This window comes from Rattus rattus, chromosome 16, assembly GCF_011064425.1.
Source record: "Rattus rattus isolate New Zealand chromosome 16, Rrattus_CSIRO_v1, whole genome shotgun sequence".
Classification (NCBI taxonomy): Eukaryota; Metazoa; Chordata; class Mammalia; order Rodentia; family Muridae; genus Rattus; species Rattus rattus.
This window is the reverse complement of record NC_046169.1, coordinates 9,408,551-9,436,437: the sequence shown is the minus strand read 5'-3', so window position 1 is coordinate 9,436,437 and position 27,887 is coordinate 9,408,551. Positions and strand designations below refer to the sequence as shown.

Below are 27,887 nucleotides of genomic sequence, written 5' to 3'. Positions count from 1 at the left end.
GGCTGCACCCACTCCCTACCGGAGACTGTGGCGGGTGCGAGGGCTGCACTGGGAAGTCAGGGCCTTTGGTCGTCCTTCCTTCTGCTCCTGTGTCCTCACCAACTTTGTAGGTTTGGGACTAAGCACAGGGACTCTGAGTTAACGTTCTGTATCATGGGAACAGTGCTCTCAAATCCCTTTTCAGAAAGGCCCTGCCTTTCACCGTTAGCCTTTCTGAAGAAGCCTTTCTGTTCATGAGAAACACCTCAGCAGCAGTGTCACCTGTGCGGGGCGGTGGGGTCTGTGGGACACCGCTGCTCTGTGACCCAGGTTGACCTGAGATGGGAAAGGAACAGGAGGGTGTGATTCTGCTGTACTCTGTGAAATACTAATGATTTTTCAAAATTGTCTAAAACCAATAGCAAAACGACACAGAGGAACAAGCAAATAGCCATGGGAAGAAAGAAATTCAACATGGACCCCAAAAAGGTGAGAGAATAGTTCCGGCCTGCAGCATGCAAATGGCTGACTCCCAGGGCCTTGTGAAAAGGTGGAGTCGATGTTTCAGTTTGTCACAAGCACCTGGACCTAAGGCTCCTCACGGTCTGGGGTGCCAAGAGCTCCAGGTCCAGTCTAGTTAGCCCTGTGGAGTCTGCCCACCACCTTCAAAGGAATCGTGTTCGTCAGGCTGTGGTGAATTGCCTTGTGGGTTCATCTTGTGTCCCTTTTGACTTGAAAGTATTTTTATGCATTTTATGTTAATTATTGGTTCTATTCAACTATTTATAATTAAGTTGTTCTATAACAGCAAAAGCTCATTTAGTCTGCACATGGATTTTTTTTGCTGGGTTAAAACAAAATCATTTGGTATTGTGGACTTGGTTGTGATAATTGCTTTAGTCAGCTTGAGCTGTTGCAACGACATAGCACACACTGAAAGCCAGGCGGTGGAGCGAGGCTGTCAGCCCAGTGCTGGAAGGTAGAGACAGGAGGGCCAGAGGATCAGGAGCTCACTGCCATCGTCTTGACCTACAAAGCCAGCTGGAGGCCAGCCTGGGATGCATACACTGACGTGCGTATAAATGAGCACAGCACCCAAGCCGGGGACGAAGCCACAGACATTTCTTCTCGTGGTTCTCCAGCCTGCATGTCTGAGCCCACGGGTGCTCACACACTTGCATTCGGCGAGGTCTTTTCTCAGTGCAGAGAGCAGCCTGCTTTCTGAGTCTTCATGTGACGAAGCTGTGGAACAAGCGGTCAGACCCCAGCACCTCGCCCAGATGGACTTGTCTCAGTCTAATTACCCCGCCATCTCTGTCTGCACTGGCTGTGGCAGGTTTGGCCCTCAGTGTGTGAGCCTTGAGGAACATACACATTTAGTCCATAGACACCACAGAAAATCTCACTTTGTAGCCCAGAACACTATGCCTGTGTCTTACAGCGCCATGTCACCTCATGAAAGCACAAGGAAATGCCAGAGTGACTAGGCTCAGGTAGGAGGGACTGTCAGCCTCTGAGTGGTGACACTTTAAGCAAGGAGCATTGGTTTTGTTCAGTGGGCTGGAGTCTACAAGTAGCACTGGGGTTTATAAATAAATCAGGAAAGGTTTGATTAGATCAAGGAAGTCTGGAGCTGAATTACCAGAGAATGCCGTGTCAGGCACAGTAGCGAAACAGTATCTTCTAAGGTTTAAGAAGAGAAATGATTTAAAACTGAGAACTCTGTCCAGACTGTCCCAAGTGAAAAAAAGCAGGGACTCAAAAAGTTAGTCACTAAGACCTTGTCGGATTATTCACTGAGAAACCGAGTAGATAAACCTAAAAACAAGAAATAACAGCCAGAAAACAGGAGGCGCACAGAGCCGTGGGTGCTGGCTCATGTTTGTAATTCTGTACTGAGGAGGCTGAGGCAGGAGGGTCGTAAAGTTCAGGATCAGCCTGGACCACAGAGTGTGACAGTCTCCTAAAACAGCCACAAAAGAGATGAGAAGAAACCCAAATCTAAACAAGAAACGGTTATGTGAAAAAAATGTATTTAGGAGCCCAGATTTGCTCAGCTTGTCTTATAAGACAGGAGAAAAGAGGAGGACAGAAACAGCGGAGGTGTCCTAGGTGTTCGTAGGTTCATGAGGCTTAAATGGCAAGATTTGGGGATGGAATAAGCTTTACAAGTTCCTAGGAAAGGGGAAGTTAAGAAGGATGATCGTGACAGGCATGGTGGCCTGGGCTGCACAGTGGGATCTTTTCACAAACTCTTTCTTCCGAAAGACCCAGAAAATCTACCAGCTAAGACATGGAGGAGGAAGTCCTAACAGACCATTGCTCACCTGGAACTGGACTTGGCTAAATTACCTAGGCTAGAAGTAAATGCCAGCCCAGACTGGAGAGATGGTTCAGTGGTTCAACACTTGCGGGTTGGAGACCCAGCACTCACAGGGTGGCTCACATCCACTGTGACTCCGGTTCCAGACAACCTGAAGCATGCACGTGGTGCACAGACATTCATGGAGGCAAAGCAGGTAAACACACAAAGACGCCCAGCAGCACCGCTCCGTTGCAGATGCCCTTAGACTACGGCTGAAATGAAGAGACTAGAAGAGGCGAAAGGCTTAGTGTGCGCTCCCATTTCTGCTGTTGACTTCTTTTAATATTAACTTTTCTGTTGAGTGTGTTAGCACAGGCCTTTATCCCAGTACTCAGGAGGCAGAGGCAAAGGGCAGATACAGACAGATCACTCACTTCAGGGCTATCCTGGGCCACAAAGTGAGTTCCAGACAAGCCAGGGCTACACAGTGAAACTCTGTCTCAAAAAAAAATTTTTTATTAGTGAAACATTTGATTTCTTTTTTAAGTAATTGTTTAATGTGTAGTACCCTATACATTCTGTAACAAATGACCACAAACTAGATGACTTAAGACAGAAATATATCCTCATGCGGGAGACGGAGTCCAAGCTGAAGGTCCAAGCAGAATGCCTTTCAAACTTGGACGGAGAGTCTGTCCAGGCCTCTCTCCTACCTGCAGGTGATTGACAGCGGGTGCTCCTTAGCTGTGAACATAGCCTCCAGTCTCTGTGCACCTTCCCTCTCACTGTGTAGTCCAGGCTGGCCTAGACCTCGGGACCGTCCTAACCTAGCCTCTGAAGTGGCAGGGTTGCAGGTCTGTGCCGGCACACCTGGCCTAACTGCCCTTTTAAAGACATTCATCACTGAGCTCAAAGCTCTGCTGTCCTCTGCTTCCTTCCTGTGTCTCTTCCTGGTGGAGCCTTTCTTACACCCACTTGCTTGGTCTCTGGCTTTTGACTCCACATGTGTTTTGTCTGCTTCAGACATTTCACCAGGGGGCAGAATCTAAAGGAAAAAGATTATATTAGGCCCCTGGTTTTAGAGTTTCAGCCACAGTCATCTGGATACTTTGGGCCTGAGGGAAGGCAGAACGTTATTTGGTGGGAGGTGTGGCAGAGGCCCTTTTCTCATGGAGATGGGAAGCAGAGAAAAGCAGCAGGAAGGGGCCAGATAGACTCTTCAAAGGCACGCCTCCATCAGCCCACTTCCTCTATCTATCTTCCACAGCTCTGCTACCCTCACCCTGTCCACCTTGAAGAATCTTAACATTAATGAGGTCAGAACCCTCAAACAACTAGTCTAGTCTAATGATGTCTGGAAACACACAGACACCCATATCCTTCAGTGGCCTAGGTGTGTCTCAGTCCAGTCACATTGACAAGATTAACCATCATAGGCCTCTGCCCTGAACTCCCCTGCAGCTCCGTTTCCCATGATTAGGGTTTGTGTCTCTTGCAGAGGGAACCCTTTGTCCTCCTTGTGTCTCTTCTGTGACATAAGCCAGAAATGATCTTGTTGTGACTTCCTTATGTCTCCCCAAACAGTTGTATTGATTCCTTTTCTTGCTGCTCTGACAAAGTGCCTGACAGAATAGACCTCAGGAAGGAAGGGTCACGTGGGCTCACAGGTCCATCATGGGAAGGCATGGTGGCCAAAGCTCACACCACATCCACAGTCATGAGACACGAATGCTGGCACTCAGCTAGCCTTCTCCTTTTTATTCAACCCAGGCAGCCAGCCTATGGAAGGGGTGCTCCACATTCAAGGGGGGGGGGCTTCCCGTCTCAGTTTAAAGTCTCTGACACTCCCACATAGATAAGCTTTTCTCCTAGGTGATTTCTAAGTGCTGGCCGGTTAACAGTCAAGGTCAGCTGTTACAGTGACCTAGTTCTTTAGGAGGATGGAGGCTCAGGACAGAGACCTGGGGTTCCAGGGTCTGGCACTCAGGCTTGAGACTACAGACCCTGGAAGCCCAGGGAGGTAGGAGGGGAGAAAAAGCCAGAGGACAAAGATGAGAAGAACCTCGTAAGGGTCCTGGGACTATCTGTGTCTGCCTAGGGGTCATCGAGCTCTCTGAGCTCAACCTCTGCTATCATAGTGTGAGTGAAAGGAGTTTCCAGAAACCAGGCCCGGATCAGACCCACTTTAGACTCTACTTCCATGAGCCTTTTGTTCCAAAATCCCAGGTGCTTTCAGATGCCTTCTTCCCTGTCCTTGGAAGATTTCAAGTAGCAAGACTTACCAGTTTATATTTACAGTTAGTCTCATGAATCCTAATATTCTTAGCAAGGGCTCTAAAATGCTGGAGTGTTGACCTTTGACGCTGAGGTGTTAGACAGTCAACTCCTGTCTTAACGTCCTGTGTTATTGCCCCTCCCTTGCCAGCTCCAAGGGTATCCCTGCCCTGTGTCCTGCTGGCCGCTGGCTTACCATCTCTGAGCACTCCTAATTCTCCTCACCTGGATGGTTGGAGAACTCGTCACACAGCAGCAGTGGGGGTGGGTTTTAGCCCGTACTCCAGCACAGGTGTGTTCCCATGGCCACAGCGGAGTGTGCAGAGTGTGTGTGACTTTCACAGGAGCACCCAGGTGACATGCTCTTTCCCATTCTTACCAGAAACACACAAGAGTTAACGTAGGACTGTCAGATTTAAATGGCCCACAAATTTTAAATGTAAGTCTTGAAGCCTCCTGACAAATTAAGAAACAAAACCCTCAACCCAGAACAAACTGTACTTGCAGAACATTGTAGGCCACCTTTCTGGGGCCACTGTTTCTCAAATCCATTCCCCCGGGTATCCCATACTGTCACCAAAATTAGGTTTTCTCTTTTTAAACTTTGCGTAAGCAGAATGAAAATATCCCTGCCTAGGGATGGAGAGATGGCTTCAGTGGATATGGAGCTTGCTGTGCAAGCTTGGGGACCAGAGGCTGATCGTCCAAACCCACATAAAACCGGAGTGGGCATAGGGGCCCCACACTTGAGAGGCAGAGACAGGGGAGCCTTGAGTCAGTAGCTAAATAGACGGACTGGACTTGGTAGCTCTAGGCTCAGTGGGAGTCCTGCCTCAATCAATTAAAGATAAAGAAGAGTCAGGGAAGGCATGGCAACAGTGTGGGGCCTTTGTGCACGAGCACGAAACGTGTGCATCCACGTCTGCATCGTGCACACACGATCGCATGTGTTCACACGTGTGCTCTTTCCTGTGCTGTCTTTTGCTGGGTCCCAGGTCTGTGAGCCTCTCCTCAGTTTGTTCTTTCCTCCTAGTTGCAGCTTCCATCTTGTATCTTTATCCTTTCCCTTACTGGTTGTCTGTTGCTGTCTGAAGTCTTTGGAAATGCTAAATACGGCTGCCAGATGGACTGTGGGTGTGTGAGGAAGCCATAGCAGGCTGAGGCCTGGTAGTCTCAGCTGGAAAAGCCTCTCTGAATTTGTAGAAACGCCTCTTGGCACATGGATAGCAGAATTCCATGTGCTCTCCCCAGCCCTGGTATGAGGTAGCTTCGTGTAAGCCAGCTCTCAAGTTGTGCGAGAGGTGAAGCTTTGCTATCGTGGTGGGTCCTGGAAGTCTTGTGAGATGGTGTCGTGCCGCTGACCCATTCTCAAACCTGCCAGCTGCGTTTTACGAGTTCTTCAAGCGGGCATGTGTTTGGCTGGTGTAAGATCAGGGCAGTGGGCCAGTTATCATGTTTTTGGCTTCAGGTAACAGAACCCCCCCACCCCCTAATTGGATACACAATGGAGTTTATTTTCTCATATAGTTGCTATGGCAATAAGTATCTTCCGAGTGACAGGAGCAAGATGCTTATCTCAGTCTTTCCCTCATATGAGGGATGCTGTGGTACTGGTCACCGCATGGACTTCAAAGTAGAAAGAAAGAGGAAGGCAGTAGAAGGCGTCCCTACGTGCTTCCATTCATGTCAGCTTGCCCAGGTCGGTGTCATAAGCTCATTTGTACTGCAGTGCTGTGCTGTAAAGCAGTTCTTTCGGGTAAGGTGGCAGAGTAGAAGGGTTGAGTTGGGGCATTGGGGCAGAGTGGGAAGATCAGAAAACAGCACAGCCCCACAAGCCTGAAGACCTGAGATCCATCCCCAGGGTTCAGGGGGAAGAGAGACTGAGGGCTGTCCTTTGACCTCCACCTGAGGTCCATCCCCAGGACACCATTGTAGGAAGATCCAGTCCGTGGCAAATTGTCCTCGGATTATGGCCAGTTCATGGGCTCACACACATAAGTAAATAGAAGTTAAATTTTAGTAAGTTCCAAATTCTTGTTTAAAAGGCGGGGAAGGGCTGCTGGAGAGATGACTCAGCTGCTCTTCCCGAGGACCAAGGCTGATTCCCAGCACTCACATGGCAGCTTAAACCTTCAGGGACTCCACCTGCTGGCATCTACAGGTGCTAGGCTTGCACGCAGTACACAGGCATGCATGCAGGCCAAGCAGTCGCGTACATAAAATAGAAAAACAAGGCTTTCAAGAGATCGGTGGCTAGGGGCGGGGATTGGGTTACACGACCGACAGCAACTCTCAGCACAGCGCGGTTCTGTGCAGCAGGAACAAGATGTTTTCCCTAAGCTTTACAAATCTGACGTTACTTTTTAACTGCTTCTATAATGCCTGACAAGCACAGTGACTCTTCCTTGAATGGATGAACACAATATGGTGTCTTGGAAACCAGACCATGTGGGCTTCACCAGTCTCTGGCACTTTCACTGTGTCTGCACCTGTCAGGTTACTGCATAAAACCTGTTTCTAACTTTGAAATGGATCGTGAGCACCCTGCTGACCTGCGTGTTCCACTCCACATTGTTCCTCAGGGCATTCAGTTCCTGATTGAGAACGACCTGCTGCAGAGCTCCCCAGAGGATGTCGCCCAGTTTCTGTACAAAGGAGAAGGCCTGAACAAGACCGTCATCGGAGACTACCTGGGTGAGAGGTAAGTGAGGAGGCTCTCAAGCCCTAAGCTGCAGGCTGTAGGACAGAGGTGCTGACCCCAGGTTGCTCGGGGCCGAGTGAGGACAGGGACTGGGACACCTGGCATTTGGGATCTTAAGGCACCAAATGTTAAAGTAGACCAAAGACCTACTTAGGAAGTGTGGGGTGAACTTGATGACCTGAACCTCACAGGGCTTCTTAGATACTCAGCAGAAGCACATACAGTAGAAGAAAGAGTGAGTGACTGAGGGTCAGGTGGTCTGTGTCACCATGTCATCCCCTTCTGGCCTGTGAAAGCATGTTCACCTTCTGCAGGCTTTCCCACAAATATCCCAGTCTTCTCAAGGGTCTGTCTCCTGTCACCTGAGGTGACATTCTCAGCTCAGCTAAAGATCCGTCTGCTGGTGGTTTAGTCTGCTTGTCTTTGTTGAGTTCTGAGATCAGGTCTTGCTGTGTGTGTAGCCTAGGCTGGCCTCACATCCATCTTCTTCCCTGCCTTTAAGGCTGGGACTACAGGGACAAAACCATTTCCTGAAGAGCTGTCTACTGTGCTTAGCTGAGGCTAGGCAGGAAGATGACAGCAGCGGGTGCCAAGAGGGGAGCATCTAAAGCCCAACATTGCCTGGTCAGGGCAGGTCTGCTTCCGGCTTATTCCTAAAATACCCAATTGAACGTTCCCAACTCATTCAGGGAGGTCAGCTGACACCCAAACAAGACGCTGAGAGCCCAAAGCCACAAACAAGGATCTTATGCCTATAGAAATGATGTGATTCTTTAAAAAGAAATTAGCAAATCAGACTTATCCCTAAGTGGAGATTATGTACCAAAAGGACTCACTCATGCCCACACAGTCTCTAGTGAAATGGGCTGACCCATGCCCACACAGTCTGTAGTGATGGTCTGTGTTCAGTTACTCATTTATTTGCTGACTCTGGTATTTCCAGCCCTGGGCAGTTAGTTCAGTCGAGTCGGTTACCGAGCTTTAGTGATGCTTAGTGGTACAGTGCTTGCTTCACATGCATAAGGCCCTGACTCATCCTGAGCAACACACACAGACACACACACACACACACACACACACACACACACACGCGCGCGCGCACACACACGTTAATTCAGGGCCAGGCAAATAGAGTGTCCTGGGCAGCACTGCATAAGCTGGTCATGGTGGCACACACATTAGAGTAAACAGCAAAACTCATGGGGACACCTCAGGAAATGTGACTAAGGCAACACTGTTTCATGATAAACCACTAAACAGGATCTCCTTCAACACAGCAGCACAGCGCATGTCCGGCCCGATGGTGAGGGTAGGACAGGAAGTCCGCCTGCTCTTATTCCTGCTCCTCCGTGTGGTGTGAGGCTGCCACTGCCGCTGTTGGCCAGGTCACATAGGCAACAGATGAAAAGCAGTGCCTGTTGGAGAGGCAGAGGTGGAACTGTTTGCAGATGCACAGAGAGTGAATCCTACAGACAACCGAGAGCGAGCGGGTGGGTGGGGGCCAGGAAGTGGGGGTGGGGAGGTACCCAGGGCAAGTCGGGTCGCTAGTGTAGCAGAGTCAGTGCAGGACCCTGCCTCAGAAAGTAAAGCAGAAAGCGGTTGAGGCATTAGCTCTGGGCTCGGCACATATGCAGCTAAGCCTCTGGGCTCAGCACATATGCAGCTAAGCATGCCCAGGCACCAACACCTGCAAGCAGGCATGCACTCACCATACTTAATGTACACGGTGTCCTGATTTCATTCTGTGCTGTGATAAAATACTCAGAGCAAGAGCGACTGGGCAGGGGAGAATTTATTTGACATACACACCTATGTCTCAGCTATTGCTGCAGGAAGCCGGAGCAGGAACTTACGCAGGACGCGGGGCAGCACTGTGCTCTCTGGCTTACTCGCTGCCGCAGGCTCAGCTGGCTGTCTGGTCTTTATTTTAAACTTTTATTGATTCTTTGACAGTTCCACACCATGCACCCCAGTCCCACTGATCTCTCCATCCCCTCATATCCACCCTCTGCCTTTGCAACCTCCCCCTGCCTAAAGAAAAAACACAAACAGAAATCAACAAAACAAAGCACAGAAAACGTCTCACCACGGAAGCTGTAGAGTGTCACAGTGTGTCCCTCTGTCCACACATCTTCACTTGAGAATGTTCAATGCAATGAGTCCCTGGTTTGAGGTCTCTGGCTTCTGTACACCAACCATATTGACTTCCTACCAGGACTCCTAGTTATCTGTTGTTGCCCTGTGTCATGGAGATCCTGCAGCTTTGGATCGGCAGGACCGACCCTTCATGGTTCACAGATGAGGTGGATCCTGGGGTGGACCTGGGCCTGGGTGGTAGCTGAGCTGGGCAGTGTGCAGCTCTCCCTCACCCACACCACCAGGGCGAGCTCTCTAGCATGGCCCTAGCCAGGCCACCTAATACTGCCATGACAGGACGCAAGGCCAGCTCTCCAACCCTCATGCCCTCAGGGCCAGCTCCACTGTTCAGCCAGCTTTCTTTTGTAGCCCAGGCTTGCTTGCCTAGGGACAGTCCTCCAGACAGTGGACAGCCATTGATCAAGACACGCCTGATAGATACAGTTCTTAAATTGAGGTTCCCCTTACCCAGTCAGTCCAGATTGTGTGAAGCAGACAATACAACTAGCCAGGACACCGCAGACTAAGAGTGACCAAGCTCAGCATGGCTGTGGGAATCAGGCTCTGTGTACCACAGCCAGGCTCACATCAGCCAGCGACCAGGAGGGAATTAACAGAAGGCGTGCAGACAGCCTGCAGCCTGAGAGGATTCAGTCAGTGTAGAGATCTGAGGAGACGGAAACCTAGCCCGTGTTGATGGATTGGGAAGGAGCCTTGCTGCAGTCAGTGCTCTCCATCATGATGGGCAGATCCCGTCCTCTTACCAAAGCCCCATTTGGCTTCTTCACACACGTCCACAAACCCATTCTGAAATTCCACGGGGAAGGTTCTAGGGATCAAAATAGCCACAGACTTGAAAAAGAACAAAATTCAAAACACCACTTTAAGGTTACAGAATAAAATTAAATTATACTAGTCAATAAAGTGCTATACTGACATAAAAACAGGCTTGTGGAGGATTGTGGGGCTGGAGAGCTGGCTCAGCAGGCAGGAGCTCTGCTGACGACCTGAGTTGTAGTTGTGACACCCACATCTAGTGGCTCCCTGGGAGCCTGGGGTCCTTTTCCGACCTCTGCTGTAACTGAAGTCACTGTGCCTTCCCTCTTCCCTGCCGTCCATACACACAAATAACAAATACCAACGTAGTCCAGAAGGTGATAGAATGGGGCTGAGAGTTGAGAAATGAACAGCTAGTAAATGTTCACTAGTAAATGATTTCAACACATCACAAGACACCTGAGGGAGGGAGGAATGACCTCAGCAGGTGACATCTGCGAGAGACAACATCACCTCTTCACTAAGCATGGAGGTAAGAGGGGTCCAAGACACAGACGGGAAGCTTTAAATGCTTAGAAAGAACAGGGACAAATCATCACGATCCTGTTCTTGCAAGAGCTTTTTAGGTTTAGTGCCCCAAGCTTGAGCAATTAAAGAAGATGAGGTAAACTGAATGTCACAGAATGATTTTACAAATGTAAATGTGCGTGCGTGTGTGTGTGTGTGTGTGTGTGTGTGTGTGTGTGTGTGTGTGTGCGTGTGTGCGCGAGGGCACTTTGACAGATCAGTTGATCACCTGTGCGAGGTGTGTTCTGGGCTCAAACTCCTCTTCAGACAGTATTATTATGAAAGAGGGAAGAAAGAGAAAAGAAAAAAGCTGGAAGTGTGCTGCACACCTTTCATCCCAGCACTTGGGAGGCAGAGGCAGGCAGATCTGAGTTTGAGGCCAGCCTGGTCTACAGAGTGAGTTCCAAGACAGCCAGGGCTACACAGAGAAAGCCTGTCTTGAAGAACCAGAGAGACAGAGGTGGGGGCAGATCCCTGAAGAGCAGCATTGAATCTTACTGATGAGACACAGCTGAGATAGAAAGAAGTCCTGCTGTCTGACTGCCCCATCCCAACCCCTAGTGCTGGGCCCACCACTCCCAGAGACTCCGGTGCTGCTGTGGCCATAGGCTTTGTCCTTAGCTGCAGCCCTGGCCTGACTGCCACTGTGCTCCCTCCACACTGACCTGTGGCTCATCTGACAAGTGTGTTGTAAGATTGGGGACTCAAGTCAGCCTCTGTGACCTGCGGGGACAGGCCTACATGCCTCCTGGGAAGGTCTCAGCATGCCCCCTTCTGGGGATTCAGGCTAAGGAGCCATCAAGGGCCCTGGAGAGAGCACTACCATGCTTCCTCTCCAGAGTTTGTTTAAGCCTTTTCTTATATTTTCATGTTTAACGTCTAAAAACTAGTATGACTGCACTTAGGGTTTGTGCTGGTAATCCCAGAACTCATAAGGCTGGGGCAGGAGGATTCCAATGTGTTCTCTAGGTTATAGTTCCTGGGTTATATAGTTTCATGCCAGTCCAGGTTACAGAATGAGACCTGATCTCACCCCCTCCAAAGAAAAATACGTCCCCCCCCATACATCTTTTCCCCATTTGCCTGGCCTAGTGCACTGGATGGTCTATGGCCTTCCCTGTCCTTATGCTCAAACCCACTAATGAAGCCAGGTTATGCTAGGACCCTGCTCGGGGACATTGTGAAGGTTCCAGGATTCCGGATTGCTGGGCCTCACCACCTGTCTGTCGTATGTAGAGCTGGCCTGAAGATGAATTGAAGGTTTGGGGTGGACTCCTTTCCAACTCCTGTCTATTAGGAAACACTTCCAGAGAGCCTCTCAGGGTGCTTTGCCTTGAGACTGAAAGCTGGGCGCATGGGTAGATGCCCATAATCTCAGCCCCGGGGAGGTGGAGGCAGGAGGTTCCTGAGTTCCAGGCCTTCTCCAGGCTATCGAGAGACTCTGTCTCAAAAGAACAAAAGAAACAAAAACTCTGAAAAGGAAATTACAGTGAAGAGTGTGCTTGCCTGCTGTCTGCTGTTGTTACCTGGAAGGCCTGCCAAGGCTCTCTCTCTCTCCAAGGCACTCGGTGTAAGGCCTTCGTCCTGTTTATGTTCTTTCCTAGAGATGATTTTAACATCAAAGTTCTTCAGGCTTTTGTTGAGCTGCACGAGTTTGCTGATCTCAACCTTGTCCAGGCCTTAAGGTGAGTGCTTGCCTCACAGCATGAGGAATGGGAAGGCTGCGGTGGCAGGAGCCGCGGAATGGCCTCAGGTGACTCTGATGGACTCCCCAGGAGTCCTTCAGTTCTGGCAGCTCAGCCTTTGTGCCCTCTCCTGTGTGACACTTAGCAGCCCAAGGCAGAAACCAGACTCGCTCGGGTGGACTGCACGCGCTGCACCCTCTCAGTCTCTGCTGTCCTTCATTCTGACGATGCCTGGCACTTGCTCTAACCGTGCCTGCTGCTCTTAACACAGTGTCCTGATTAAGAAGTGCCTTGAGGAGGGCCTTGTTTTGGTTCACAGTTGGAGGGTGCAGTCTGCCACGATGGGGAAGGCATAGCAACTGCATGAGGTATACATGTAGACAAGAAAAGATGTTGACAGGTTTGTGGAAAGGAAGCTGAGGTGAGGTACCCTCCCTATGGCTTTATTTGGAGAATTACAGGCTCCTGGCTACTGCACGGCTTTCAAGCAGCAGAGCCAGATAGCACGGTGGGGTCCAGAAAGCAAAGAGACAGATCCTTCTGCGGTAAGAACAGAGAGCGGTTTCTTGCTCTTGCAGGTTTTGTGGGTGTGGGAGGTAGGAGGGGTAGGTTCTGGTCCCTGGATGATGCCATCCACAGTCAGAACAGGTTTTCCTCATTTAAACCTTTCTGGAAACATGGGCATTGTTAGACCCTCAGGTGTGTCTCCACAGTGGTTCTGTCCCATCAAGTTGGCAGTGGAGGTTAACCCCAGCATACGTGCGCTTCGCTTCCTACGCCATGCTTGGTACAGCCTCCGTGTCTCCTTGGCCTGTTGTCACTAGAGTTGGCCTCAGGTCATCACATGTCATCCTGTGGCTTCTGACCTGTAAGTTGAGGAGAATGGCCCTGAGCACACAGTACTGTTGTGTCCATGGCATGTTCTGCAGCCCAGTCAGCTGCCGGGTCTTTAGTCTTGTGCATTGGTGTCTTGTTCTGTGGAGCCTGGCATTTGGACTGTCACTTCACCGTGGTGTACCAGCTGGTATAGAAAGAGGCAACAGGACTGTCCTGGTAGGGTCACCGCCTACTGTAAGCTAAGCACACATAGCTGGTCTTGTCTGGTGTATCTTTATATCTCTCCCCCTGCCTCTGGGGTTGTTTGCACGGTTGACACCCTGCTCAGCAGCTCAGCCTGGGCTGAAAGCTTTCTGTCAGAAACCCATACAGGAGTGTTGAAGACCCCAGGTCACTGGTTTTAGATCCTGTTGGCTCAGACCTTGTCTTAGTTAGGGTTTCACTGCTGTGAACAGACACAATTCCCAAGGCAACTCTTATAACGACAACATTTAACTGGCGCTGACTTACAAGTTCGGAAGTTCAGTCCATTATCATCAAGGCAGGAGCATGGCAGCATCCAGGCAGGCATGGTTCAGGAGAAGCTGAGAGTTCTACATCTTCATCTGAAGGCTGCTACAGAATACTGGCTTCCAGGCAGCTAGGAAGAAGATCTTAAAGCCCACGCACACAGTAACACACCTACTCCAACAAGGGTATAGATAGTGCCATTCCCTGGGCCAAGCGTCACAAACCATCACAGACCTGATGAACCTGGAAGGCCAGTCCATGGCATAGCCATCACCACTGTGGTCCTGTCCGGTCACTCTGTCTGCCTTAGAGTAAGAGGACAGAGCCAGAGATGGCTTTTCCACCAGACCCAGCCACAGTGAGGAGCTGCTGCCTGCCTTTGGCTTGCTCCAGTGGATTCTGTCCTGGCCGTGTCTGGCCTGTAGCACCTTTCCTGTCTGCCAGTGATGTAGGTGGGCTGCCTGAGAATGGGGCAGAGTCCACTGCAGGAGCAGGGAGGACGGGCATCGTTAACTCCTGTTGTGTTGTTGAGAGACACAACTTCCTGTGGGGATAAAGTGTGAAGCTGGATAAGAGGTCGTCAGTGGGATGCAGAGGCCATCCTCAGACCCGAGGAGGGAGACTGAGAAACCTGGAGTCTGAAGAGCTGCTGGAAGAATTCTGACCTTTGCTGTGGGGGCAGAGATGTGCCACTGGCCTCTAGGGGTGCGGGGCAGGGAGAGCGTGTCAGTGGCACTTAGTGACTATATAGAGCAGAGCGGGAAGTGTCAGAGATGGGCCTGGCTTCACTGCTGTCATGAAAGTGGGAAAAGGAATCGGCGTGTCATGCGTGTAGCTGGTATTTGGCTACTTTATGGGTTTTTCTTCCATCTTTCTCCATCCTTTCCCCACCTTTTTACCCCCTAACACAGGAGAAAAACAGGGTAGAGAGCAAAGGAAAGAGAAAGTGGGTGAAATCGTTGGATTCCTTCCTGCTGATAAGGCCATCAAATTCCTTGGGGCAAGTTTGATCTTCGATGTCAGGGAATATCATCTAGTTCTCCTCCTCCTCCCTCCTCCTCCTCCTCCTCCTCCTCCTCCTCCTCCTCCTCCTCCTCCTCCTCCTCCTCTTCTTCTTCTTCCTCATCTTCCTTCATTTCTTCTTTGTGCACAACTACTTAAACCATGACCAACACCAACCAACAACTCATCATGCCTCTTGGGGCTCTAGAATCTATAACCCTCTAAAAAAATCTCCAGAAGGTCAAATGTCGCGCAGTCACAGAAACTGTCTTCAGTTGGCGAGACCACGCCCCCACCAGAGTGCCAGGCAAATCATATCCCCACCCCTGGGGTTAAAATGGAACCACATTCCTCATTCTGTGTTTTGTAAGGAAACAAAAATTCTCACTACAGATGCTATTGAGCCAGACTCTGGCTGAGTGGGGGGCTGATTGTAGCAGGAATCCCTCTGTAGTGGGGGCAGTGTCAGGGAGGGTGGTAGCCACACCCAGAGGAAACCGTCCTATTTAACCAGCCCAGGTTCTTCTCCCTGGTGTCACTGTGTGGCCATGTCTTAAGACCCAGAGCAGTGGAGGAGTCTTCTCCAGCCTATAGGCCTGACGTGCGTTCTCATTCATTCAGAGCCGTTGCTACATGGCCCTCTCAGAGCGGCTGGGTCTGAGCCCCATGGCCAGGAGACAGGGCAGGACAGCCACATGACCTTGTCCACAGTACTTAGGCAGACAGGCGGGGAGTGCTGGTAGGTGCCATGCAGACCGAGAAGGTGAAGCAAGGAGGAGGTGGAGACATTCAGGCAGGAACTACAGCATCTTTCACATAGGCATCCGGTGGAGGCCTTACTGGGAGAGGACTTCTGAGGACGGCAATGTCTCTGGACTTGGGCCTGGTCCTTAGAGTCAGGAGTGACACCACGCACCATGGCTGTGTCCTGGAAGGTGTGGGTGGGCACTGGCTGTTGTCTGACCTTGGCTTCTGGTGAGAGGTTCTGAGAGGGCCGGACCCTTTATCCTGTCAGAATTGTGACAGCTGTGGGGATAAATCAGGCCCTGGTGACCGTCTGGTACATGTAGGAGGTGGTGACATGAGGGACAATGTGTCGGATCTGCCCAGTTTAAAGCATCCACAGCAGATCTGGAAGAATTGTTCCTAGTTACACAAAAGGGAGCAGTTGGCTGTCTTCAGTTGTGGGATAGGAGCAAACCAGCTACCTGCATGGGACTTCTGACTGCCTGAGCAGGCCATGCTCTTGCTGTGGTGTGGGGCAAGAACTGCTCAGGACCTGGCCAGATCTGTCCTCCAAGGGTCACCAAGTGAAGCATCCTGTTTCCACAGGCAGTTCCTGTGGAGCTTCAGACTTCCTGGAGAGGCGCAGAAGATCGACCGCATGATGGAGGCCTTTGCGTCCCGATACTGCCTGTGCAACCCTGGGGTCTTCCAGTCCACAGGTCAGCAGCCTGCCACGCCCAAGTTGAGATGCTTCCACCCATAGCTCCCCATTACCCCTGCTGCCTCTGTAGGGAGCCATCCCTCAACGTGAGCAGCCATCCTGCCTGGGAGGCAGCTTGGCACTGCTTCCGGCCCCTCTCTCCATGTGGGGACACCAGTGAGCTCCAGCCTCCCCACCCCACCATGGTTGCAGACATGTGCTACGTGCTGTCCCCACCGTGGTTGCAGACATGTGCTACGTGCTGTCCCCACCGTGGTTGCAGACATGTGCTATGACTGTCCCCACTGTGGTTGCAGACATGTGCTATGGCTGTCCCCACCGTGGTTGCAGACATGTGCTATGACTGTCCCCACTGTGGTTGCAGACATGTGCTATGGCTGTCTCCACTGTGGTTGCAGACATGTGCTATGGCTGTCTCCACTGTGGTTGCAGACATGTGCTACGTGCTGTCCCCACTGTGGTTGCAGACATGTGCTATGGCTGTCCCCACTGTGATTGCAGACATGTGCTATGGCTGTCCCCACTGTGGTTGCAGACATGTGCTATGGCTGTCCCCACCGTGGTTGCAGACATGTGCTACGTGCTGTTCCCACTGTGGTTGCAGACATGTGCTATGTGCTGTCCCCACTGTCGTTGCAGACACTTGCTACGTGCTGTCTTTTGCCATCATCATGCTCAACACCAGCTTGCACAACCACAATGTGCGGGACAAGCCCACTGCTGAGCGCTTCATCACCATGAACCGAGGCATCAACGAGGGTGGGGACCTTCCCGAGGAGCTGCTGAGGGTGAGTCTGCGGGTGGCTTCCCTGCTGTGTGTCTGTGCTAGTTTCATTTTTGTTGCTGTAATAAAATATCCCGACAAATGCAGCTTTAAGGGAGGCAGGCTTTGTTCAGCTTACAGTCTAGGTTCACCTACAGGCCATCATGTGGGGAAGTCAGGGCAGGTACCTGAACACAGACCATGCTCGCCTCACGTTCGCTCTCTGTACACCATGGGTCCCAGACCCAGGGAACAGCACCCACATCCACGAGGCTGGCTCCCCCGTTCACAGGCAGCCTGAGGTAGGCAGTCCCCTGTAATCCTTCTCTCTCCGAGGATTCCAGATTGTGTTATGCTAACAGTTAAGGCGAGCCAGCATGGCCTCTGTCCTTGCTGTCTTTTGTGGGGTTTCCCTCTCCTGTATGTGGGAGGGGCGGGGCCTCAGTGTTGGGTTTCTCCCTTAGTCGTTCCTCTGCTGTATTTTTACTATTATTACTATTTGTGGTGGACGAGTGCGTGTGCTGTGTGTGGGGCGGTGGCATGTGGAGGGCAGAGATCTACACTGTGGAGTTGGGTTCTCTCCTTACGTGTGTGACCTGTGCAGTGGAACTTGGTGCCAGGCTATGTGCCCAGTGCCTGGACCTGCCAAGCCTGTAATGAGCCCCACGTCTTTTGTTGTTGTTGTTTTTGGAGATGGGGTCTTTCACAGGCCTGTAAGTCCTAAGGAGCCTCCTGTGTCTGCCTCAGAGATGACACAAACAGATACTGCTAAACCTAGGTTCTTACATTTACATAGCACTGGGATCCAGAGTAGGTCCTCATGCTTGCTGGCAAGCATTCACCAGCTGAGCCATCTCCTGGCCTCTCAAGTTATTTCTAAATTTTCAAATACTCCCCATCCACCGAAAGTCAGTAGTGCTGGTTTACTGACTTCAAAGGTGTCTTCCAAGTGTCACCTTGACCTCCTGGTCTCCCAGGCTGTGCAGGAGGGGGCTGCATGGTAATTCCGTGCAGGAGGGAGAAAGGCTGGTCGCTTCTCATTACGGTCCCTGACTGGCTCTCCCCTCCCTTACAGAACTTGTATGAAAGTATCAAGAATGAGCCGTTCAAGATCCCAGAGGACGATGGGAATGATCTGACCCACACCTTCTTCAATCCAGACCGAGAAGGCTGGCTGCTGAAGCTGGGTGAGCCTGGCGGGGTGGGGCCTGGTGGGGCGGGGCCTGGTGGGGCGGGGCCTGCACCCGGGCCCCTCCCCCTGCCCACAGCAGCAGCTCCCGGGCTCCTTGCCCTGCTCCTCCTTTGGAGCCACAGCCCCCAGTTACGAGACAGAAAGATTAAAAAGAAAAGTGCAGTCAAGCCAGAGCCCACTCTGGGCAGCCACACCCCCCAGCACTGATGGCTCTGTCCCTGAGCTGTGGCCTTCCAGAGCGGGTCATGCTTGCAGCGTTCTCTGCACGGCCCATCCCTAAAGCTACTGAGTTAGTGTCCACATGGATCTGGGTAGTCCTCTCCTGAGAAGCAGGTGCCTTTCTCTCCAGAAGCTGTGTGCTTTCCGTGCCTTGGCGTGGCTGTGGCTGACGAGTGGTTTAAATGTGCCTTCTTGTTGTTTCCTTCTGCCTGTGGCTCTCACCCTTCTGTTCTGTGACGGGCTGTCCTGCTTGTCCTGCGCTAGGAGGTAGGTACCCAGTGGCTTCCTCCCTCCCCAGCGGCTCACTTCCCCACGTCGGTCTGTGTGCAGCTCTGGTCTGTGCTTGGCATTCATCTGACCCATTTGGCTTTGGACTTGGCTGGGGCAGCACATGCAGGCACAGTGTGTGTGACACCCACCCGCCAGGAGCAGGGCCCAGAGTGCCTGGGACCAGGAGCGCATGGGGCGGCTGTGTGGGAATAAGCGTGGCTCTGCCTTCAGGGTCCTGCAGCAGGGAGGAAGCTGGTGACCAGCCTGGCCTTACAGGGCGACCCCCACCCCACACCCCCACTCACCAACAGTGCTTGTGCCTGTACAGAGGCTTCCGGTGGGAACTCAGGCATTTCCTGCATTTGGGACAGTTGAGAGACACTTGAGGTTCATCTGACTGGGGGATGAAGTGTCACTGCAGATGGACAGTGACGCCTGTGGCACAGGACGGCCCTGTCCAGGTGATATTGTTGCCGTGTAGTAAGACGGGCTCGAGGGATGGAGAATTCTGAGGGTATTTTTTAAAAGACGACTCAAAGGAGGACGGGGTGTGAGGTGGAGATTTGGCAGCTGCTGTAGCCGACCGGGTCGTCCCTGAGGCCTGCTCTCCTGTGAGACTTTGGCCTGTGCTCTTTCACTTTGCCTCTTCCTGGGTCAGCGTTTAGAAATGTCCTCAACACCCAGAACCTTAAAACCTATGACTTGAACTTGGCCACCTGAGAGAGTTCGATGCACACACTAAAGCCCTCGGGTCGCACTGAGCTTGTGGGCCTGCAGCAGACATGAGAGGAACGCTCGCCTAGGCCCCCACAGCCGACCAACTGGGAGCCCTTGGGGGACGATGGCACGGACACTTCCCGACAGTCTGTGTGGTTCCTGTGCTAGGAAGAGACCAGTCCCTAAGATAAAAACAACTGAATGACACCAAGCGGGAGGATAGCTCGTGGTTTGCAACCCGTTTTCTGGTTGGGCACTTAAGCAGGCCATGGACTAAGTGTGCAGAGCACTTGAGCTAGGGTGCTGGCACCCGTGCTCTCCCTCACACCAGCAGCCGCTCTGTTTGTGCTGCTCCAGGGGTAAAGTCTGAAGCCAAAGCCATGGTTCCATGAGGCGCCATCTGTAGATGGCACCGCAGCGTGGGGCACAGACGGCCTGCACTGACCTCTCCGAGTGCCTGATGCCCATGGACTCTGCCCACAGGTCTCTCTCAGGTGTGGGGAGCATTTGCTGCAGCCAGCTGATGAGCCTCAAAAAGGGTCAGATATGCTGGAAGCCATCAGCAGTGCTGATGAGCCTCAAAAAGGGTCAGATATGCTGGAAGCCATCAGCAGTCTTAGTGGGGCGTGGACAATGTTGGAATTTGAGCATTCAAGTAAAAAACATGGGGTGTAGGCAGCGTTGAATTACTATGGAGGAAGAGGTGTGTATAGGCGTGTAAATGTCAGTGTGCTATGTGTGTATAGAGCCATGCTTGGTAACACCAGTGGACGTGAAAACATACCAGTGAAAGTGTTTGGGAGCACAGCTGTGCACAGAGCTGACTGCCGGATTGGTGAGCAGAGGACGTGCCAACCCTTTGTAACAGAATCTAATGTTACTTCGAGTTTGGGGCATGGCCCTACCACTGCTAGACCGACATCTGAGCTGAAAGATAGCCCTGCTGGGCAGCCTGGAACCCAGCCAATGCTGCTCAGTGTGGGTACCTATGGGCTAGGCTCCCCCAAACCCCCAACGATGAGAGCAGTGGAGATATCCAGGGTGTGGAACCAAGGCCCTCCGTCTTCACAGATACCCACAAATCATGGCTGGCGGCCAGGTGGCTTGAGGCTGAGCAGAGCACAGAAGGGCCTGACAGCCAGGTGCTTTCAAACGTCAACAGCAGAAGCTGTCAGTAGGAACCATTCTGACTGACGACAGCACTGAGTGTATCAGGGCAGGAGGCAGAGGGTTCTTCCCACAGTGAAGAGCGGGTACAGACAGCATGGGAGAGGAACAAGAATGACCAGGGGCTGAAGCCACAAAGTGAGCAGCTCTGCCACAGGGGAGCTGGTGGCTGCAGAGGGAAGGAAGTGGGAAATTAGGCATGTTGATTTCTAAGTGCTTTTGGCTGTTGTTGGGAAAGAGGCCTGCCTAGGGCTGCAGCATCAAGGTAGCCGGGATGACCGTGAGTGGGAGTCCCCAGGGCAGAAGAGGCAGCAGACTACTGTCTCAATTGTGAGCTTGTGAGCTGTCACCTGATTCTGTCACACCTTAGGCCTGGGAGAGCAGCTGAGAGAAGCTAGTTTGGTTAGATCTTGACATCCTTTCTCTGCTTCTCCTCACTGGAGGAGTTGGGGACATGAGGGACAGAGCTGAGCTTTCTCTGGGCCCTGCGTGGCATGGGACTTTCCCACAAGCCCCTAATCTCCTGTATGCAATGGAGTGAGACCGGCCCTGACTTAGGGCAGGACTCTAGTGAGGAAGCTGTAATTGAGGCTGGGCGCCAGGAAGGATGGTGGGAGAAAGGAATGACTCCAGGCTGGGGAAGAGGCGGGGGTCGGGGTGTGACATCTTGGGGGACTGGTTGGGACTGGCCTGACATCCCACCGTGCTCTGGAGACCCTTGCAGACTCTCCATTCAGTCAGGGTAAAGACCCCTCCCCGTTCCTACTGTCTGCTATATTTAACCGGAAACCCCACATCTCTAACCAGAAGCCCCACTAGGAGCCTGGGAAGCTCCCGCCTCACACTGGGCACCTTGTGTGCTCCCACAGCCTGCACCTCCAGCACCTCGCATTTGCCTGCAGAACTTAGGAGGCTGCAGATGCAGCCCCAGGCACACTCCTGCTTCAGCATGCAGAGAACGCCAAGCCAGGACCTCTGTTAGCACTGTCAGTTCATGAGCCTCTGGGACAAGGAGGGCCAGTTCACCTGGAGCCCCTTGAACCCCTGACTTTGTCAGCACAGGCAGCTTCCCCTCTGTGTTTCCACACGTCTCGTCAAAAGCAGAATCTGTCAGTAGAAATAATTTTGACTGAGAGTACCGAGTATGCCAGGGCAGAAGGCAGAAAGAAGGGTTCCTTTCTACAGTAAAGAGCAGGTACAGACAGCTCTGTGCATGTGTGTGTATATGTATGTGTACGCGTGCGCGCATGTGTGTGTGTGTGTGTGTGTGTGTGTGTGTGTGTGTGTGTAGCTCCAGATCTTGTTAAAAGATTAATTCAATCTAATAATTCCCTGGGCCAAGAGTAATTGACTTTGATGGATCCCAGGGCTGCTCAATGTCCCAGTAATGCGATAACAACCCTGACGTAACGGGATTAAGCCTGGACAGACCTGTGTGAGCCGGCACTGACTTCATCGTGTTCATTTCATGGGGGAAATATTACACCCATCCATTACAACTAACTTTTCCAGGAAGCAGATTTGAAAGCAGTGTGTGATCTAGGGTGACCCTGGGTGGCCATGGAGACAGAGCTCCTGTGTGGGCCCTGGGTGGGGGGTGCATGGGGCCCCAGCCCTGCACCCAGCCATCCTAGGAGGCCAGGCCTCTCGGCTTGCCCTTGACTTATACCTGTGGTCAGTATGGGCTGGTTTGTAGAGGAAGGAAGCCCAGTTATGAGCTTGGCTTCGTGGCCTTTGATCAAGGCAGTGATGTGGTGGTAGGGGGTTCTGGGCCCCGCTCTGGGCCCTGGGGCTCCATCTGCCAGGGCCCCGGCCTCACAGGGCTCTTCTGCTCCTAGGGGGCCGTGTGAAGACCTGGAAGCGGCGCTGGTTCATCCTCACAGACAACTGCCTCTACTACTTTGAGTACACCACGGTAAGTGAAGCCGCGCCCTCCATAGTCCTGGAGTCTCACTGGTCAGGCCTTGCCTCACACGACTCCATAGTCCTGGAGTCTCACTGGTCAGGCCTTGCCTCACACGACTCCATAGTCCTGGAGTCTCACTGGTCTCACTGGTCAGGCCTTGCCTCACACGACTCCATAGTCCTGGGAGTCTCACTTGTCAGGCCTTGCCTCACGCGTCTCTCTCGTAGGACAAGGAGCCCAGGGGGATCATCCCCCTGGAGAACCTGAGCATCAGGGAGGTGGAGGACCCTCGGAAGCCGGTACGCCATTTCCCCGCGCCCCTGTCCTTCCTCCCACCCTAGATCCTTGCAGCACCCACTCCCATGCCTCTGGCACCCCTGTGACGGCTCCCTTCTCTCTACCAGAACTGCTTTGAGCTTTACAACCCCAGTCACAAAGGGCAAGTCATTAAAGCCTGCAAGACGGAGGCAGATGGCCGAGTGGTGGAGGGGAACCATGTTGTATACCGGATCTCTGCCCCCAGCCCTGAGGAGAAGGAGGAGTGGATGAAGTCCATCAAGTGAGTGGGCAAAGCCAGGCTGGCCAGTCTTAGGGGAAGCTGGGATGTGTGGACACACAAGATTGTCGGATGCCTTTACTCAGTGTGTCAGAAATGTAGCAGGCCAGGCTGGGTACCTCACACTTGAACCCGCTGCTTGGGAACCTGTGGGGTGAGGTGGCGTCAGGCTGCCTTGCAGCCACACCACTTAACTTGCTTTCTTCCCCAGAGCGAGCATCAGTAGGGACCCGTTCTATGACATGCTGGCCACAAGGAAGAGGAGGATTGCCAATAAGAAATAGGGAAAAGTCAAGATCCAGACTCCAGCGAATACACTGGCCTCACAAGCCGCAGGACTGGGGACGGTGTGGAGCCCAGGGGTCCTCCAGAAGAGCCAGCCAAGGCCGGAGCCCTCCAGCCTGTGCTCTGGGACATTGGCCAGCTGTGAGCGTCTCTTTCCTGCCACCGTCCTAGCATTGACCTTTGGGGACCCTTGTCCACAACAGCACCTGGTGATGACAGCCTCCAGACCTGCACAGCCCACGTGGGACTCCCGTTCCGGAGCCAGAGCCTCAGCCACACCAAGCCACACCTGCTCTCTGGGGCAGCACTACATGTTCTAGAAGTCGCTGTTTTATATCAAAATGGGAAAGGAAAACCTACCACTTTTTTATTCAGAATTTTTCTCAGATATATAGGATTATAGCTTTTATATGCCTTTTTATATTCTGAAAATTATAATGAAAGATACTTAATTTCTAACAGTAGTATTTTTAGAATGGCAGCTATAAACTTAACTCCTGGACACAAGTACACGCTGTGCACTGGAAACACTGTATATGCAGCCCCCAGGCACTTGGGACTCAGGCAGCCACTCCAGGTGGAGAGGCACTGGGGTGACCATGAGGACCAGTGTGCTTTGGAGACTCAGGCGCGACTGCCACTCCCCCACACATGCTTCTATGAGGTGAATCAGTAAGATCAGGCTATGGTTTGGGGCATTGATCCTGTCAGCACCAAGGCCTAGAGATGGAATTCTCTGGAACAGGCCACTTCTGTGGAGAACCACATTAAACTGCCCTTCGTGGAGGACAGCTCTGTGGGCTGACTGCACGTGGCTCGTGGCTTTGGTAGTCTGGCTGCTTGCTGTTTCACACTTTGGTTAAGTGCTGACATATTTTGATGTAGTGAGTAGGCAGCCAGAAGCAGCCAGAAATAATTGATCTGTCCTCTGGTAATGCCGGGTTTTCCAACATTTGACATCCCTTTGAGGAGGGGAAAGGCTGAAGATGGCACTGGGGGACACCTGTGGCATCTAGACCCCATGTATACCGGCATATGACTTTAGGGCACATGTGCTTGGGCGGAGACGTGGTAGGCGACAGGACCCATTCATCTGAGAGAACCCTCTGGAGGCTGCATGTGCTTCCTGAGAAATGGCTTTCCCCTGCACATCTGCTTCACCACTCTGCACCCACACATCTGGAGCCTGTGTTCTGAGGGCCCTTGAAACTGCCATCCAAATGCCCTCACACAAGATGTTCAGTGAGCGGCCTTGAGGCTTTTGCCTCTGACCTTGGTGGTAGCTGTCATCTAAGCTGACACGGGGATGTGGAGGCCAAAGCTCCCTCAGGCACCAAACTCATCACTCTTTGGTTTATTCAAGCTTCTAGGCTCTTACTATACCTCAGATCTGAAACCCTTGCATTTGAGCTGCCCGGCTGGTGTGTATGCAGCCTGGCTCCCAGTCTTCCATGATCCCTACCCCTGTTCCCCACTCCCTGCCTTCACCACCTCAGACCTGAACTTCCTGCTGGCAGGGCCCCTGTTGAGAGGTGGGAGCCGGCATTCCTTCAGTCAGGACCAAGGTGTCGCCCTGGGCAACAGAGCTCTCTGTTGGACATTGAGGACGGGACATTAAGCATGAGGCTACCTTACCTAATGCTGTCTTTAATGCCATAGTCATCTTTGAGGGGACCTTACCTTATGGCTGTTGGTTTGCCTGATGGCTGTTGGTGCTAAGAATCCTAAGTTACTGGCTCTTGGAGTATCCGCAAGGAGTCACTTAACTCAGGTTACGTTGTGACAGTATTAAACCCCAAGGGCATCTGGCCACGCCCAGAGCTTGTAAAGGCTGGGCACTCATGCCCTTCACCCTTTGTCTGCACTCATCAGTGAAGCATTGAGCCCTACTCTGGCCAAAGAGAGTTTCCTGTCCTGCTGGGCTTCAGAACACGTGGTGGGACAGCAGTGTAACTGGGAACCCTTTGGAGATGCAGCCGCCTACTGTGTGCGCTTCATGTCATACTGACTTCAGAGCTAAGGTGTGCTTTGCTGACAAGTTAGGTCGTTACAGACCACAAACCATAAGTTGTGATTTCTCCTTTTTATCTTAGAAAACATTTCTATTTACAATAAATAGTTACTATGTAAATAGTGTAAATATGTATTAATTTCTTCCATGTTATACAATGTACATACTCCTACAACCTGCATGAAGAGAGATCCTATTAATGTCCACATCAGAATTTCTGGCTATTGCAAACAGCTAGTGAAATGGAGGGCCTTACAGCTGTCAGAACTATTGCAAATACCGTTTTCCGTAAATAAAAACATACCGCTAAAAACAAAACCGCCTAAGACTCAATTCTTCAAAACACACGCTTATGGAGCACAGAGTGAAGCGGAGACTGAGTTGTTTAATCTGCTGCCATTTATATACTATATAAATCTTACATGCCGTATATATACAGTGGGGCAAGTGCTTTTTTTAATCTTAAAAAAACAAAGATCAACTTTAGACATCTCTGAACAACACAAACTGTATATAAACCATACAGATTATTCAGATACACACTGTATTAAATACAGTCTTCTCCCCACTCCCGTCTCCTGATGCAGGACCAGTGAATTATAAGTGTCACAGTTTTATAGCATATCCATATTAAAAATAAAATCACAGTATGATTTTTGTCTGTAACTAGAAACTTGAAGGGATCAAGCTGACGACTCAGACTCCAACATCATATTGTCGAGACGAGACACAGTATAAAAAGTGTTAGGTAAAAAAAACATACTGTAGGCTTTACAAATAATGTCTGGATTATACATTCATAATGCAAATACTCATCATAACTGGTAAGTTGATTGGAATAGTTCCACAAAGTTCAAAAACAGAACTTGTCTATAAAACACATCTTCAAATCTTGAATACAACTAAAATGTGAAGCAAATTAGTTTCTAGTATCAGACATTGCAGAGGAAGCCCTCGAAGGTCTCGCTGAGAGCTTGGGTCTTTAAATTAAACAGACGCACTGTCGCTTGTCCTTGTGAAGTTCATGGTTCCCAGCTGGCCGTGCACCAGGTGTCTAGCGTGGAGGGACATTACATGAGATACAAGTAGTCACCTGAGTCTGTGGTTAAGCAGCATTGAGATGGTCTATTCCAGGGCGTTATTGTCAGTGTGGTTTTATGTACACGGTAATTTACAACGTTCAGCAGTGTACAAAGTATCCATTTGGAATAAGGGCAATTAAGAAAAGGTAAAAACTGAAAAAAAAAAGAAAAAGAAAAAAAAAAAAAGGAAAAAAGTTGTCCATGGTAAAATCTGTACAGTATTTACTAAAGAAGCACCACGCAGTTTGGACAAAGTTATTTTCTATGTTTATAATTTAAGCTGGGTTGGGGATGGCTTCTGTTGAAAATGTTGACTCTGAAAGATAAGAGGTGCACGCATTAGTCCCTCTCTCTCTCTGGATGTGTTCCCAAACCTTTTCCGTAGTTGCTAAAACGACACTCTACACTCCTGAACTGCAGTAGGGGACCCTGGGATGCCAGGGCGGCGCCATCTGCTGGGCCCCACAGCTGCAAATCACCTCCCACCTCAGACACCACTTACACTGGGCAGAGAGGAGAGAGGTCTGTCTCCATGGCGCACGCGAAGCCGGTTAATTAGCTGCAAGCTGAGCTGCTATACCAGCTCTTTGTAAAGGCTCTGCTGACCTGACCCGACAGACACTGTCCTCCTTTACAAAGTATGGGCTCTGGGTTCCTGTGTCTCAGGGCCACACAACAGGACACCAGCATTAGGATCAGGGTATAGCCCTGACCCTTGTGTGCGCTCTCTCTGCTCTCAGATTCCGCATTCCTTAGCCCAACTTCCACATCTGGATGCTAGCTAGTGACCAACTGAGTGCTAGAGGCACAGACATGCCAGGACCCTCCCCTTCCCCACCCCCGGTTTTCTTCAAAAGGAAACCCACCCATATCCACTCAGCACTTCCACAAATGACCAGACGCAGGACAATTGCTTACCGTAATTTTGTTGTTATAAAGCCAAGGTTTTTTAGTTACCTAGAAGGCAAAGTGAGGAACAATTTTATTATGGATGTGTACCTACAGACCAACCATAATCAATTCCTACAGCTCACTCCTACTGCAGGATGAGCTGTGGGTGCCACAAAGCACAGGTCAAGAGCCCCCAGGAGCAGGTCTCTCCCCAGCACAGTGCTCTGCGTTCTCACGTGGGTGAGCATCCACTTCAGGCTGAATGAACTGGGCAAGTCCTACAGGGGCCTGGAGGAAGGGCTGGCGCCTTTCAAGAAAAGGCCAGTGGTCAGGCCCCAGAGCAGAGGTGTGGGTGCAGAGGCTAAGTTTAGCTGCAAACCCAGCTGCAGTGTATGGATGGCCTGCCCAGGAGCAAACGATTCCACTTGGGGCCACCAAGATGTCCACATCTCTGTAGAAACACAGGGGTCCTTTATCTGTGGCTGTAGTGTCTGGGTGTCTGAGGCGGAATTGTTGGGCTTTTTAGGCTGAGGGCTAGGTGACAAGAACAGGTTCTTGGTGCAACAGGCCATGGCTCACCTCCACTGAGTGGCTCCAAACCATAACCG

The 27,887-nt window shown here is 51.4% G+C and overlaps 1 protein-coding gene and 1 long non-coding RNA gene across 5 annotated transcripts in view; one reads left to right on the top strand and one right to left on the bottom strand.

The window, feature by feature from the left end:
• Positions 1 to 25,624, top strand: part of Cyth3 (cytohesin 3) — a 91,440-nt gene extending 65,816 nt beyond the window's left edge. For 2 of the 4 annotated variants that reach the window (XM_032886879.1, XM_032886878.1), the window contains exons 4-13: positions 402 to 468; positions 7,141 to 7,259; positions 12,344 to 12,424; positions 16,106 to 16,218; positions 16,860 to 17,008; positions 18,059 to 18,170; positions 22,387 to 22,463; positions 22,682 to 22,753; positions 22,859 to 23,013; positions 23,222 to 25,624. In XM_032886879.1, coding sequence (XP_032742770.1) covers positions 402 to 468; positions 7,141 to 7,259; positions 12,344 to 12,424; positions 16,106 to 16,218; positions 16,860 to 17,008; positions 18,059 to 18,170; positions 22,387 to 22,463; positions 22,682 to 22,753; positions 22,859 to 23,013; positions 23,222 to 23,294 — 1,018 coding nt within the window. In that variant the 3' untranslated portion in view covers positions 23,295 to 25,624. Of the gene's footprint in view, positions 1 to 401; positions 469 to 7,140; positions 7,260 to 12,343; positions 12,425 to 16,105; positions 16,219 to 16,859; positions 17,009 to 18,058; positions 18,172 to 22,384; positions 22,464 to 22,681; positions 22,754 to 22,858; positions 23,014 to 23,221 lie in introns of all 4 variants that reach the window. The other 2 variants (XM_032886881.1, XM_032886880.1) reach the window with 1 other exon arrangement.
• A 47-nt stretch (positions 25,625 to 25,671) lies between these two features.
• LOC116885583 lies at positions 25,672 to 27,456 on the bottom strand. Its single transcript, XR_004386025.1, has 2 exons — positions 27,307 to 27,456; positions 25,672 to 26,704 (listed from the first exon to the last, which is right to left on the bottom strand). It is a non-coding gene; the product is annotated as an uncharacterized LOC116885583 (long non-coding RNA).
• Between the last annotated feature and the right edge of the window lie 431 nt (positions 27,457 to 27,887).